Source organism: Spermophilus citellus, assembly GCF_964194105.1.
Source record: "Spermophilus citellus genome assembly, chromosome: 11".
NCBI classification, from domain to species: domain Eukaryota; kingdom Metazoa; phylum Chordata; class Mammalia; order Rodentia; family Sciuridae; genus Spermophilus; species Spermophilus citellus.
The window spans coordinates 113,096,436-113,113,345 of NC_138192.1; the positions used below are offsets into that span (position 1 = coordinate 113,096,436).

At 34.0% G+C, this 16,910-nt stretch overlaps 1 protein-coding gene across 9 annotated transcripts in view; it reads right to left on the reverse strand.

Moving 5' to 3' along the window:
- IKZF2 (IKAROS family zinc finger 2) overlaps positions 1-16,910 on the reverse strand; it is a 148,062-nt gene that overhangs the window by 15,925 nt on the left and 115,227 nt on the right. For all 9 annotated transcript variants that reach the window (XM_081261315.1, XM_081261310.1, XM_081261311.1 and 6 more), the window contains one exon: positions 2,030-2,167. In XM_081261315.1, coding sequence (XP_081117441.1) covers positions 2,030-2,167 — 138 coding nt within the window. The remainder of the gene's footprint in view (positions 1-2,029; positions 2,168-16,910) is intronic.

Sequence of the window (16,910 nt, forward strand, 5' to 3'; positions counted from 1 at the left end):
CTGCAATAATATAAAATCTTTTAGGAGAAACTCTATTTAGATTATTTGGGTATGTATGCCATTTGGAGTTTCATAAATAACTAAATGGAAAAAATTAATCAACAGAATGTGCATATTATTCCAATCAAATGTTAGAACAGTGGGAAAACAGGAAAAAGTCGTAGTGATGCCATAAGGGATCTCTGGGAAGCTCTGGAATGCTCCCGATGTCCATGAACCCCCTGACTTAGGCAACCCTTAAATCCAAAACAGTGTTCTAAGGAGGCCAAGGGAACCTGTACTTCTTAACAGTGGCAAGTGACAACTTTATAGGGGAGGACAGATTTCTGTTTCTTAGTATTTAATGTCCTAAAATGTGCGAATTATTTAGGGGGTGTTTACTGTACATCTGATACCATTTACTTCTTACACTATGCCTGTGACACTAGAGCAGCAGACCAGGGTGACTGGACTTCACAGCCCACCATTTTATAACCTCTATGCTGCGGGCCCTATGTCATGCTTGCATGCTCAGGCAATAAATGCTTGCAATACCAAAAAGAGTTCAAATACAAAAATAAATGGACTCAATCATAACAACTAATGGAATTAAATCAGATTCTTTAGATTACAGAACCTATCCTTAATACAAGGAAATATGTAAATTATTTAGAATAACAACAAACATTCAAAATTTTAATTCTCAACTCAACAACAAATAATTTTATAGTTTAATAAAATTTAAAGAAATTAAAAATTTTTATAACAATTATATAATTTATTAGATAGTGATCTAATAAGCACATCCCCATAAAACCCGTAAACACATAAACCAAAAAAACCCATAAATTATCCTCAAGGTAGTATATCTAAGCCAATAAAAGAATATTTGTATTTTAAATGTAAGTAAAGAAAACTACCATTCAATATCAGCCAACCATTTTTTAAAAATATTTATTTTTTAGTTTTAGGAGGACACAATATATTTATTTTATTTTTATGGGGTACTGAGAATCGAACCCAATGCCTCACACATGCTAGGGGTGCGTGCTACCACTTGAGCCACATGCCCAGCCCCTTAGCCAACCATTTTTAAGTAAGGATAGAAATATATCAATAAGATTTTTAAATTCATATGAATAATATAATCAGTCAGTATAAAAATATAATTAGGGGTTGGGGTAGTGACTCAGTGGTAGAGTGCTCACTTAGCACATGTGAGGCACTGGGTTTGATCCTCAGCACCACATTAAAAAAATAAATAAAACAAAGTTATTGTGTCCAGCTACAATTAAAAATAAAATATAATATATGTATGTGTATATATATATGTATATATAATTATTTAAGAAGACAGAAAGTAGAAATCTAAAGAACTGAAATCCATCACCTTCCTTTGTTAGGCTGACTTACTAAAATTGACTTTTTGTGAATTGAGACTTATGAATTCGTGAGCCTTAAGGACAACCTTCCTGTCACTGTGTATTGTGGAGATCAGGCTGTTTGGCTTAGAGAATGTTTTTTTAGGAGGGTGATGGTGTCAAAGTTTAGTCTAAATCATGTTTCACACATGTGAAAGCAAAATTAATAATTTCTCAGATTAATTATAAGATAGATTGGAGAAAATTCAAATTATATCACTGAATATTTTCCCAACACAAGATATAATGCAAATAAGCAATTCATTCTTTCTGGAGACCTACAGCCTTGTGTGGAACCATTTCTAACGTTTGGTTAGAGAAAACAGCAGCTTCCCTTGGCGTAGTAAACACTGGCTGCCAGTGTTACATAAATTCAAACATTATCCAAAGTAATTTGGGAGTATCATAAAAACTCAGTAGAGCTTGTTGGCAACGTATGGATGTATCCCAAAGCTCAGCTCATTTCAAGTGTTTAAAAAGATAATCCCATACAAAGTTAATATGATCTAAAATTTAAACAGAGTAAGATTTGATCTTCATGTTGAAGGGTGGAGGGAACTATTTAGCCCATAAAAGACTACAGGAGCAGCACAGGAGGGCATGAAAATCGCGACGCTATTGCTACCCACCATGGTGACTCATGACCTGCCCAGCAGCCTCCATGCTGACATTCTGCAGATAGTTGTGGCAGCGTTCCTTGTGCTCCTCCAGTGAACTGCGTTGCTTGTAGCTTCGTCCACAGTAGTTGCACTTGTGAGGTTTACCCACTACAAAGAGAACAAGATTAGAATGCTGTGAGTCTCATCCACGTCCAAAGCAAAATTAACAGCTAACTTTTGACAGTTTGGAGGAAGCATTTATATGCTTTTATATGCTATATCTCTTTCTCCTCCCACATTCCCATTTAGGCAAGAAAAGATAATAAATTTCTACTAAGACAAAATACACTAAGAAGACAGGCAGCTGGTACCTTCAGCAATAGGGGAAATACTGAATCAAACTCACGTTCTGACTGTATTCCCGACTCTGTAGGACCGATGATCAATTTTCAAATTATCTGACTCTAAACACATTTACACTTACAAAATTATGTCAGCTTTGACTCATTCAAAACACAAATCAGGAGTATCCTAGATACATTTTTTTTGTAAGAGTAGGACATTTTTCTAAAGAAAAATTAAAATGCAACAACTTAAAATGTCATGGTTTAAACAAAAAGAGATTATTCATGGGTACCAAGAAGATTAAAAAGATGCAAGTGGTGAGAAAAAGTACAGATAAAAGTAAAGAGTTTCTCTTTTCTTTCCACCTTGGTAATGACTATTCACACATGTAAAACTTTGCAGTATATAAGTATATTCTTCCCTACCAGCATGCTTTTATAATACTAAGAATTAGCCAGTAGGTGTTGGGGTCAGGATTATTAACAGGAACTATGGAAGCCCAACATATTTAGTTACAATGAAATTGATATTTTCTAAAACATCTCACATTTGGGAAATGAATTTTCCCCTAATAGGGAGCCATTATCTCAGTATAGCTATTAAAATATGTACTGTGACATTCCTGTACAAAACTTTATAAAATTGACTAAAAACAACCTCTATGGAAAGAGGTTTTAATGTATGATTATTCATGAGGATTTCACAGAGTGCTTTGACTCTTAGGATTCTTAGTTTTAAATGAATAGAGAGCAACAAAAATGCCAGGTGGTCTGTTCCAAAGCCCTCAGTCATAAAACACAGCGTTAATCAGGCCTCATTTCTCATTTGACTCCCACAGGAATCTGAGTTTTGCCAAGAGAAAAGACAGGCAACTCTTTCATGATAGAAGATAGCACCCTTAACTCCAGTCACCTTACAAATCCAGGTGATGATACTGGTCACAAGAGAAACTAAAATACTGTAAGAAAGCAAAGTACTCAAGCTACCTGAATGTTTCACTGGACTGAATTTTAAAAACCAAAAAAAATCCTTAGGTTGTATTTGAGATCTATACAAAATAAAATAAGTTATTTCATAATTATATATTTTTTGGTAAATTCTCTTAAACAAAAGTTTTTTAAGGCATGATTAGTCATTTAAAAAATACTAGGCAAAGTGTTTTTCAGAACCAATAATTTATGATAAGTAGATGTGACTATTGTACAGAATTATATCACTACAAGAACACAAGAAAATATTTTTAATCAAAACAGTGTAAATAATATAAATATATTTATGTGTAATTATAGTCCAAGACGTGGAACTACATAACAAAAAGTCCCTGTTTGCTATTAGCATTATTCATTGTTTTCTAGAAATAGTGATGAATTTACATTAAATGTGTCTATTAACTGATTAATAATATACACTTATATTGTAGCTAACTAATACTTGTTAGTCCTGTTACCCAGTCTTATGATACCTGTGTTTTGCTGTGAATATGTCCTCCTAGACTTCCCCTTATTTCAATGAGCAACCTTCATGGCTCCTCAGTTGAATTGAAACATGGCTCCATTCCATTTCTCCTGCCTCCTAACCATCCACAGACTCACCACTCCCCTGACAAGGAGGAAAAGGCACTACACTCTTCACTGCTCTCAGTGCATTTTCCACCCACCCATATACTTTACTACTTCTTCCATTTTGTCATGGATGTACTCTGAAACATCACTTCATTCTCTTCATCTCCTCCTTGTTCTTAGTGAGTCCAACGGGGGTCTGAGCAAATGTTCTAAAGGTATAGCCTCAATTTTCTCACCTTTTAATTTTCATACTACTCAAACAACTCAAATACTGGGTAACATGTAGGACTTTGACATGCCTTGTAACTATTCCATCTCCAAGAAATTTGCTTTGGGAACATTCTACCTTACTTTCCTATCTTTCATTCATTCAATATAGATTTGAATTGTAACAACACTGTGGTGAAGCTGAAAGGCAAAGTGGAGAACAAATTCTCATGATGCCTAATGTTAGGTAAATGACAGCCAGGGGAGGAAGACAGACAATAAATACACAAACAATGTGTTACAGATTATGGTTGGTTCTATGGAACAAATGAATAATGTGCTAGTATGACATGGGGACCATATTTAGTGTGAAAAATTTGAACAGGAAACTCTGTCAGAGATAGGAGCATTTAGGGTAAAACAATAAAGGAAAAGTAGTAGTCAGAAAATTGGGGTAGGGGTTGGGGTGGGTGGAGGAGTAGCATTTCAGAATTTCTAAGAACTGTTATCAATTGTTTTCTTCAAGGTCCACAATCTGCCTGAATACTCTTTGAAGATATTTTTCAAACGTCACCTGCAAATGCAATGGCCAACTATCCTCATAAGATCATTTCCTATCAGTTCCTTGATATTATTTCTTAATAGTATCAAGTCCAAGGAGATATTCTTTATAGTTACTCTCTACATGACAAGTTTATCTGCAAATTAGGAGTTCATTTATTTGTAAGTAAATACACATATTTTCTCAACAAATATAACATATATATAGTCATAGGAGAGGACCTGTACTGTAATTTTTGTTTTTATAATGGTTATTATTATACATTCTCATCAAATAAAACACTGTCATTCTGATATTATTGAAACATCTTAAAGTCAATAGCCTCCTAATTACTAAATCCAGTGAACTTTTAGCAATTCTAAAATTTCCTAATTTCTCAGTCACCACCAAACCACCTTGTGTCTTGAATCTCCTTTTTGTTTCTGGAATACGACTCTGTGCTCATCTTCACTGGCTTCTCAACCTCTTCCCAATTTGTAGACAAACACGTTTTTCCAGATTTTGGTTTCAGTATAATATTCTTCCTCTTTGCTCTCTAGATTAAGTCTTCATTTCTAAGAAACATCCACATAATGTGTGGAATGATTCCCTGTTTGTGAACTCCTGCTGGCCACCTACACTCTTCATGATTTTGAGATTCCCTTCCACATAACGTAAACATCTGTTTTGATACATGACATCACAGTTGCTCTATAATGATCCAGTTGATATCTGTTTTTCCCTAGTCCAAACGAGGAGCTCCATAGGACAAAGATGATGTTTTACTTATAAATTGATAATGCTTATCATACTTATTACTAAAAATGTAGGAGAAGATATGTATTTACTGAGTGACTGACTGAAATTCAAAACTATATTACCTACGGCCTTTTAAGTATCATCTCATGGACAGTCTCCTGAAATCAAATTTTGCATTCAGACATCTACAATTATCTTCCTCCACAAAACTCCCTCCTTATTCTGATAGCAGCCCTTTTGTGTTAGTGTAGCAACTAGTCTAATAATCCAGACTCACATAAGATATGTCAAGAGCTTTGTAATGTTTTGAACAACCAATAAAAAAAAAGAAAAAAATCCAGACTCACAATAATGTGGCCACTTTTGTTGCCTCCTATTCTTACTTCCAAATATCGATAGTTTCTGTGAACTCAACTGCTTCAATGTTTTTCAAGTTTATCTCTTCCTTTAAATTCTGGGCTAGCATAATATGTTTCAAATAGGGTTTCTCTTCCTGTGTGTAATTATTTTACCCCCTTCTTGAACACTGCCTTCATTGAGGGCAAACTTCTACTGAATAGCTCTATGTGGTTTTCAGCATCCTATGCAAATTGGCCACAAAGCATACCTCCCATCTCAGCAAAATTACCCTGCACTTACACTTCTGAATCTTATGATTTTTGGGTGTTTTGTTGTTATTGTTTGTTTGTATATTTCTGAATGGCTTCATCCAATTTCTGCCTCTTCAAGCCTCCTCCTTTGTTCTCAACAATCTCTTGAATGCCTTTCCATCTAAAAGTGATCTTTCTTACTAGAGAACTGTGATTGTATTGGCCATTCAAGCATGGCATACTTTTACTCTTCTACCTTATATTATTTGTGTCTTTTATGCACGATATTCATTTTCATCTCCTATATAACACTGTGAGCTACTTGGGAAATTAAATGCTATCATGTACCTTTGTAGCTTCCAAAGAGTTTAGAATGGTGTCTTGTTCATAGAAATAACTTACAAATGGACTTTTCAAGGATGACATCAGTTGGTAACTCTTTAGTTTATCTCATCAGTTTTTCTTACATCATTTTCTAATTTCAGAAGCAATACATTCATATAAAGTTTTTAAAAAATTACCAAGAAATCAAGTAAGTGTATTTGGCATTTCTGAATTATCCTCTTGAATTTTTCTATACATGCAAAGATAAATTTTGTTATAAAACTGGGTTTATCTTAAATGCTGTATTTTTTTTACAATATCTTTATATTGTTCATTTATTTGTATATGGTGCTTAGGGTCAAACCCAGGGTCTCACACATGTGAGGCGAGCGCTCTACCATTGAGCCACAACCCCAGCCCTTATATGCTGTATTTTATAATCTGCTTATCTTATTGAACAATGCATCTTGAAAATTTTCCTGTTATGAAATGGTACTTTTTTCCTGCTAGTAAGTAACAATTTTCTTGTAGATTAAAGAATTATGGTAATGTGGAATTACTTACTCTGGTTAGTATTCCTAGGCCTTTTAATTTTCAATCTAATGATTATTTTTCTTTCTTTTTTAACCACAGTTATATATGTCCATACTTGGAAAAAAACCCAAAGATACCTAAAAGGAATTTAATGAAATGCATACTTTCCTTCCTGTCTGGCTTCCAGCAATCTAATTATCCCAAAAAGCAACAATTTCAACTCCTTCTTCCATAAATTTCTAACTAATATATAAGTTTTTTGTAATTTATCAGATTTTGAGATAATATATTGCCTTTCTGTCCTGGTAATTAAAGATTCAGCTCTCTTACAAACATCCTTTCAATTCTCCTTTTCTTTCAATAGTTATATAACAATTTCTGATTAATAGAACAAAAATGAAAATTTCCATTATTAATGAAAATATTAATCATAATATACTACTTGCCTCAACAGTGATTACAGTTCCTTTTTGGCAAAACTTTCAATTTTTCCTTGTTAATAATTGGCTCTCTTTTTTTTTTTTTACTTTTGCTTGTGTTTCTGTACCTAGTGCTACTTTTCCCTTCCCCAAATGTTCCCATACCTACTAATAATTTTTCTAAACACTCAAGGGTCTCAGTGCCTCAGGTTCTGTGCCATCCCAACTCCCTTCTTGCCTTTTCACAGCTATCTGCACTTCCTGATCCTAATGGAAGTGATGGTACTTTAGGCTTATTAAACAACTGTTGTCCTGAGACTGTCTTTATATTCCCTCATGACTGGCTTCCTTGATTGCCTAATCCCATGTTTTTCTCTCTTTCTTGGCTATAGAATTTCTAGGTTGGAAATCATTTTCTCTTAACATTTTCAAAGCTTTGTTCCACTGACCTACGAATGTCCCATTTCTTTTAAAAAGTCTGATGCAAATGTAGCTTAATATGTGGGCTGCTTATCTGAAAGCTGTTAGCATCATCCCTTTGTCCTTGATATTCTGAAATTTCTGAAACATGAGCTGTGTCTTTCGTCTAGGGTCTCTAATTTAGATGCTTGCCCTTTAGCTCTCAGGAAATGAAAATGAAAAAAAATATATATATATATATATCAGGTATTACAAAATATGTGTGTACACAGAGAACATAAATATACATACAATGTACACATTATTGTAGTTACAGATAGTCTGTGACTATTTCAAATTATATGGTATATAGTATAAGAGCCTTAATGCTATTCTTTTTTAAAAAAAATGGATCCCTAGTTGTTTCTGCACCATCTGTAGAAAACAATATACTTTAAGACTAAAATATTTTTGGTGAAAATCAATTTGCCATGTATTTGGGGGTACTCTGGACTCTATTCCATTATTATTCTATTAATCTTTATGTCAATCCTTAAACCAACAGATCAAGTCTTAACCACTAGTCAGTCTTTAGAGTGGGTAGGGTAAGTCATCTAACTTTGCTTTTTCAAAATTTTTTGGCTACTGAAGTTCTCTGTATCTCAACAAATTCCAGAGTGAGTTTGCCAATATCTACAAAACAAGGCTGCTGGTGTATTTACTGGTATTGTGTTGAAGTGATATTATTTAACAGTGGTGATCTCTCTCTCCATTTGTTTAGGTCTTCATTAATTTCTCTCAGAAATGCTTAAGAATTTTAAGTGTATAGTTCTTAAAACATATATAAGTTTATCTTGAAGTATTTCAGACATTTTTGGATGCTCTAGTAAGTGGCACTGAATTCTAATTTTAAACTTTTCATTCTTTCCACATAGAAATATACTCACTTTCTTCTCATCATGTGGAAGAGATATCTGCACTTCCATGTTTACATTTTCCTTGCATTTTAAAGTCTTAGTGAAACTTTTGGGTAGATCCCTTGGTACTTCTATATAGTTGGACATATCATCTAGAATTAAATCACAAATGATCTTAATCATGTTGAGGAAGCTCTTTTCTATTCTATCACTAAATTTTTATTAAATTATTTTTTTGCACAAATGCTGAATTGCATCAAATGCTCTTTGTGCAACTAAAAAGATGATTATACCTTTTTGGCTTTTTGTTTTTATTAATACAAAGAATTATACTGAATGATTATTGCTGGTGCTAAACAACTGGGATAAATCCTACTTAGTTATGATATATTATTCTTTTTACATAACTACAGGCTTAATTTGCTAAATTTTTATTAAGGATCATTGTTATGTCTTATTAAGGATCATCTATGTTCAACAGGGTTACAAGATACAGTTTTCATATTTTGTAGTGTCTTCGATTTGGTATCAGGGTAATGTCAAACTCATGAAATTCATTTGAGAGTACTCCTTCCTCTTCTATTCTCTGGAAGAATAGAGTTTTTCTCCTGAATTATGCTTTTCACTAAATGTTTGACAGAATTTACCAGTGTAGTCATATGGACTTTACTGTGTTGGAAGGTGTTGAATTTTAATTTCAATTCTTAGAATAAATATAAGTCTATTCAAAGTATATATTTCTTCATGAGTACACTTTGATAATTTACTCAGTGCATCCATTTGAATTTACTGACATAAAATTGTTCACAATATTCCTGCATTATGCTTCCAATGCCCTTAGGATTTAAAATAATGTTCCATTTCCATATTACCCTAGCAAAAACCCTACATTAACGAAAATTGAAGATATAATCTGTCAGAGATGTAGATATAGACTATTGACATGAGGAATAAGGTACAAATTGAAGTTTTAGAAAACAAAACAAAACAAAACACTTGATGATGCTGCCAACTATTCAATTAGAAAAAAAAAAGTTGCTGGCATTTACTAGTATTTTTTCTTGTCTCTATAAGGAATTAGAATTAGAAATAAAGAAATAGCTATTCCTATACTCTTAGAGTGCCCACATAACTCCCATAAGAACAAGTCAAATGGCCATAAGAATACTGAAACAGGATTGTTTACCATAAGTTCATAAGGTGTTATGAAGATATATAGCACAACCAAGCCATGTCAGCCTTGTTCACTTATATTTTCTTGAAATAGGTCACTTCAAGAGTTTTCCTAGTGAACCTATAAAACAAATTACAATAGTACTAATATATTTGGTAAATGTTTTATTCTTTATATAGATGTATGTATGTTTATACATATAGAAACATACAAAGAAACATCCATATACAGAAAACATATTTACCACTTTTCATGACACATAAAATCAGCCCCAGAGCATTATGCATATATTATATTCCTTTTCCTTTAATAAAATTAAATGTATGTACTTTCTCAAAATGGACTTTCAATATTTTACTTTAATTCATAATTGCTTATGGAATTATAAATCAATCTGAAGAAAGATGAGCATTAACATATGGCACATTTTTTTTGTTTTTATCTATAAGTTTTACTCTTTGAGTTAGTGGTCTCTTTTATGATATAGACTTTGTGTAAAAATAATAAAGTTTTGTTTTGAACACAGGGCACTTAACCACTGAGCCACATCCCTAACCCTTCTTTTTGTTTTTTATTTCAAGACAGGGTCTCATGAAGTTGTTGAGGGCCTCTCTAAGTTGCTGAGGCTGGCTTTGAACTTGCAATCCTTCTGCTTCAGCCTCCTGAGCCACTGGGATTACAGGTGCGTGCCACCATGCCCAGCAAATTTTAAGGCTTTTAATCTCTATTGCTAGACTGCTGACTCAGAAAGTGTCTTGCAAATTAATATTTATATGAGAGGTATATGAAAGAACCATTTCGCCATACTGTCATTAACAGAAAGCTTTCATTAAAACAGTAAATTCTAACATGCTAAATCTATGTCCAAACAACAAACTTTAGGGTACTGAAGCAAATTCTTAGGTAGAGAACATATGATACTTTCCATTTTTGAGGGAAATAATAAACACCTTTCAGATATCTAAAAACGACTTCCTCAGTTTCAACAGCACAGCATACTACATTCTTTTCAAAGATGTTGCATTTTTGTGAAATTAGGTTTTAACTGCTGGTATAATACAATGTAACTACTATGTAAAATTCAACATGGAATAAGAAAAAAAAGAGTGACATTATACAAACTATTTCCAAGGTTTGGGGAGTTGTACAATGCCCAAGGCACATGACCTTACTTATAATTAATCTTGGCTATTTAAGAATGAAATAAAAATATCATTTTGTTTCCCAATTTACATTTTTTTAAAATGGCCATTAGATTGTAAGAATACAATTGTTTGGAGCTGACTACTTATTAATGAAACTATTAGGTATTTCTTTTAGGCCTAAAAAAACCCTGATGATTACTAAAATATTAAGGACACAGTAAACCAAGAAATTCTGGGAACCTCAGCGCTAGGCAACCCAATATAATTTGTGTTTCTTTTTAATTTGCATCAGTGAAACTAAACATTAAACAAAAACTTTATTAGCCATTTGTATGCCAACCTTTCAAATTATCTATTCAATAACTTCATCTACTTATTAATTATTGTCTTAGAGCTAATTATCTTACCAATTTGTTCAATCTCTATATGTGTTAATGCTAATAACTTTTGGACTTATTTTGAATAAATATTTAACTCCAGCATTTTTTTTAAAGAGAGAGTGAGAGAGGAGAGAGAGAGAGAGAGAGAGAGAGAGAGAGAGAGAGAGAGAAAGAGAGAGAGAGAGAGAGAATTTTTAATATTTATTTTTTAGTTCTCGGCGGACACAACATCTTTGTTGGTATGTGGTGCTGAGGATCGAACCCGGGCCGCACGCATGCCAGGCGAGTGCGCTACTGCTTGAGCCACATCCCCAGCCCAACTCCAGCATTTTTTGAGGTTTAGAGATTTTTAATTTTCAAGTGGTGAAAAACTTGGTATTTTCCCCCATTGTGATTTATTTTACTCTTATAAGTTTTAAAATTCTGATAGAGAATTTTTGAGAAACACTCAGTACTTTTTTTCCTAAATCCTTATCCTTAGAAGTTTTAATGACTCTATTTTTTTTTTTAAGTGGGGTATTGAACCTGAAGGATGTGGAAAATGAAAATCCCCAAAACTGTCCAACCCAGAGGAGGAGGGTGAAGGAAGGTAATCATTAATCCTCTCCCAGTAAATCCTATCCTAGTAACAGGGGGCCATGAGGGAAAAAAAAAAAAAAAAAAAAGCAAATATTCATCCCTTTCTGAGTTCGATCCCCAGAATCTCCACCAAAAGCAAACATTCACCCCTTCCCAACAACAATGTGTCCTGAACACGAAGAAGGCAGATACTGAATGCTGGGCCCTGGACTTTCACCCTCTCCCACTGCAGATGAGTCCTGGAAGGAGAAAAGCAAATAGTGAAGCTCTGGGTAACAATGGATCCCAGAGGAAGAAGTTAAACAGTGAACTGAGCTTTCATCCCTTCCCAGTAACAATGAGTTTCGGACTTTTTACAACTTCTTTCCAGACTGTCCAAACCGACTTGTCCTGCTTCAGTCTCCAATAGTTACGTCACTCTCACTGTAAACTATTAGACTCCTTGTGTAACTGGGGGACATTTTTCACCCCCACAATAAGCCCCTCTGATACATGAATGATTGACTCTGTTGCTGAATAAAGGAAAGCTTACTGATTCATTTGAAGTCTGCTCCCATTTTTGGTTATTTGGGCTTACAGAACCCAAGGGTGCTCAACAAATAAGCCACAGACCCAGCTCTATTTATTTATTTTCCAATTTTGAGACAAGGTCTCTCAAGGTTGCTTACAGCCTTAAAGCCTTGCTAAATTGCTGAGCCTGGCTTTGAACTGTGATCCTCTTGCCTCAACCTCCAAGCTGCTGGGATTACAGGTGTGTGCCACCATGCCCGACTCTAAATTTTTAAAAATAAAGTTGTCAAGTGGGAAGAGAACATTTTGGAAAGGAAACAGATCCATATAGTGAGCTATTTTTCAAAGAGAATTCCTGTTATACTAAATCATATCAGTATAATTAAGTGTCAGTCAAAAATTATCACAGTCAAATATTATCTAAGAAGAGTTTATCAGTGCAGTTGGGGGTTAGGGGAATAACATTAAATGTTTAAGTAAGTCTGTAAAAAGTTACATTTAATGGAAATTTCTTAAGAGATTCACAGTGTACATGAGTATATCAAAGGTTCTTTTGGATGTTTACAATCCTTGTAACAAAACAAGGCAGCAAGCAAATAAACTCATTTAACCCAGTGTTTCCTAAAATTATAATAAATGCAACATTTTTTTCTATTTTAATAACTATTAATTTCCCAAGTAGGCAAATATTGTGTGTGAATGTGCTTTGAGAGATTGTGCCCTATGATAGTAAAATAGGCACATACTGCCAACATTAAGGCATTTTCTCTTTTTTACAGTATTTGCCAAGTGTTGAACAAGGACTAGAGTTCCTTCAGCACTCTTTTAATGTGTGTTTACTGAATGCCATCAGTGTGCCATGTGCTAGGTGCGATGGATTCAGCAGTAATCAAGGCAGGTGCTGCCTCCGTGTTCAAAGACCTAACTTCTCACCCATTCCAACATTTCCATTATACTATAATAAAATAACACTGATTTTTCAAATTAAATTTAAAACCTTACAAAGCTCACAAATGCCATGGGAAATTGTATATAAAAGTATGTGTGACACTTTTAAATTTAAAAAAAAGCACAGATATGTTAAAGCTAAAGAAGCTACTTTTTATTTGTAGCTTCCTGTGGGGGAAAAAAAGCACAATTTAGAAATGAAAAAGGTCCATGTAAGATTGTTGGCATGTACTTTTCTATCACTTTAATTAACAGGTTTCCTCAGATTTCTTGAACTAGATGACTAAGGTAAGAAAGCAAAATAGAATGTAACAAAGTATACACTGTAAGATATTTGGGCAGTGCAAGTTATGCTTTCCATGCTCTTCCTTATCACATAGATGTAATTTTATTCTTTATTTTTATATTTCCTAATAAAATAATTACTGAAAACAATTAACAGAGATATATCCTTAAATATCTCAAAAAAACTGCCTCTATTTATAATATATACATACCAATTGTTCATTCATAAAACACATATTTACTAGCTACCTAAAATATGGTCTATATAATCATAATAACTAAAATCATAAAACTACTGAATTCAGACAGATGCCCGCTTCTTTCATGGTTACTATAATATTAATTATTTAACTGGTAAAAGTAGGAAAAGGACCTAGAGAAATTATAAAGGTGCAAAATGTTAGAATGGGGCAAGAAGAAGTTACAGTAAAATCTAAGACAAAAGACATACTGCTTCCTTATCACAAATAGGCAAAACATTTACAAGTCAGGGCAATAAAAAGAAATAAAAAGGCTAGTAAAAACTTTCTAGGCATATAAAATAAATAATCCAATCACATAATCTCTTCCTTTTTGATGTAATTGCTATTTTTTAAAATACTTTTCCTCATGTGACTTGGCAATATTATAATAACCTATAAGTAAGCACAACAGTTGGGCAGCACAGAGGTCCAAAAATAATCTATTTGGAAGCAGATAACTTTCTCTAATTAATGGGTTATTCATATAGTATAAAGAATATATATGTGTGTGTGTGTGTGTGTGTGTGTGTGTGTGTGTGTGTGTACAGAATGTGCTTTCTTTCTTGGATTTCAAATTCTAGCCACAATGCCCACTGCAGTTACGTGCTAGGTTAAATTAAATGAGGAAACAGTTGTACCTAACAGAGCATTTCTGTGAAAAAAAAAAATTTAAATGCATATGGGAGATTTAAGGCACAGAACATATAGTCAATAAAAGGCGATTGATTTTTCCCCTGTAGCAGTCATCACCTTCTAATGTACAAAATAGATTAATGATTTATTATGTTTACTATTGCCCATCTCCCCTCATTAGCATTGGGAGTTTCACAAGGGAAAGATCTTTTTTCTTCCCAGGTGTATCTCAAGTGTCTAGAAAAATGCCTACTACCTAAGATACTTGAGGAATATGTGTTCAGTGAATAAATGTTATTTCCTAGTTAGAACTGTTTTGAGGATTTTCAACGGGGGGAGAAAGGCTATTACTCATCTGTGCTGTGTTTATTGTGCTAAAGTGAGTGAAAAGAACATTGAGCTACATCTAATTTCATAAGACAAAATATCTGCAAATCCATTTGTTTTTGTGGTATACAAACTTGAAAACTGTGCATTAACTGACCCTAAAAAAAATTAGAACAGGTTAATATTTCTGTTTTTTTTTTGGGGGGGGTGGGATTTTTTAGAACAAGTAGATTATACTTCATTCAGTACTCAAGAAAGTTGTTTTTTGTTGTGTTTTGTTTTGGTACTGAAGATTTAACCCAGGGACTCTTTACCAGTGAGCCACATCCCTAGCCATGCCTCCCTTCTTCTTCTTTTTTTTTTTTTAAGAGAGAGAGAGAGTTCGAGAGAGAGAGAATTTCAATATTTATTTCTCAGTTTTCGGCGGACACAACATCTTTGTTTGTATGTGGTGCTGAGGATCGAACCCGGGCTGCACGCACACCACGCACACTTGAGCCACATCCCCAGCCCCCTCCCTTCTTTTTTAAAATGTTGAGACAAGGTCTCATTAAGTTGCTTAGGGCCTTGCTAAATTGCTAATGCTGGTCTTGAACTTGTGATCCCCCTATCTCAGCCTCGGGAGCCACTGGAATTACTGGCATGCTCCACCATGCCTGGAAAGATTTTTTTGATTATTATGTTACGCACCCAGTTCCCAGAGCTCAAAATACATTAATAGATAAGACAGAGGAGGTCCCTATTGAACATAGCTTTTGTTTGAGAAGGGGGAGATAGGTGATTGCTCAACTAAAACCTAAGATAACTCCAGATTCTGATTTGAACTTTTGAAGACACTGAGATATGGATAGGAAAAAGGAGGATAACCAGGAAGATGCTTTAGGTGTGGTGTCAATGGGAGCCACTGTTTACAAGGACATAGTGTTGGAGCCAATATCTGAGGGATAATAAGGTAGTCATGCAAAAAACTGGGAAGAGCTGAAGCTTGTGACTTTTAGGCTCATCTATCACTGCAAAATCCCAAGGGTAGGAAAGAACAAAGGAGCCTCCAGTGGCAAAGAACTTAAAGATGAGGGATAGAGTGGCATGCAATCAGATAAGAGAGTTGGGCAGAACTTCCATGGCCATGATAAGTAGTTTGATTTTATTTCAAGGGCAATGGAAAGCCATTAAAAGATTTTAAGCAGAGAAGTGACATGATTTAAACTGAGTTTTAAAATAACATTCTGGCTGTTACATAGAGAATAGATTGGAAAGCAGGTGTATAGCAGTTGAACACATGGGCTTTGGAGTCAGGGAGATAAGAGTTTATAGCCCAGCTTTTCATAAGTTCATTGGATTTACATAAAATATGCACCTCTCCTTAAAATGGCAAGTTTTTAATAACAACAAAGTACTCTCACAAAGACAATTCATACTTTTATAGATTTATCTATTTTGTTCTAAACTTCTATGTGTCCTTGAGCATTACAAATTATTTTTCTTTATAAGAGCATGATACAATTATTTAGATTTATTATGGTGTGTGTGTGTGGGTGTGTGTGTGTGTGTGTGCTCGCGTGCATGTGCACGCATGCACATGTATGTCTCTAAAATCCAACCAAATAATCACTGTTGGCAAGCAGGAAAGAAAAGAAAAAGAAGGTAAATTGTATTTACCTATGTATAATATGTAAAATTATATAGATTATGGGTACATTAGATAATCTTTCTCTTTAAACTTGACTTCCTTATTTGTAAAATAAGGCCCTTAAAATGATGCTTGTATGGGCTGGGGTGTAGCTCAGTGTCACAGCACTTGCCTAAGCACACATGAGGCGTTGGGTTTGATCCCCAGAATTGACAAAAAATGATTGTTACAAAGCAACCATTTATTAAATATTAGTTATAATTTAAAAATTTATAATGGACTAATGTTTATTATCTACTAGAAAACACACCTAACTACTACTGACCTCCATTCATCTCAAACTTTCTAGTCAAAGTAAGAATATTTAGCCAAAAGCATCCACTCAGCCATCCACTCAAACCATCCATCAGTACAGTATAGAAGGGACAGAGATACAAAATAGAACAGGGTAGCTCTTCATT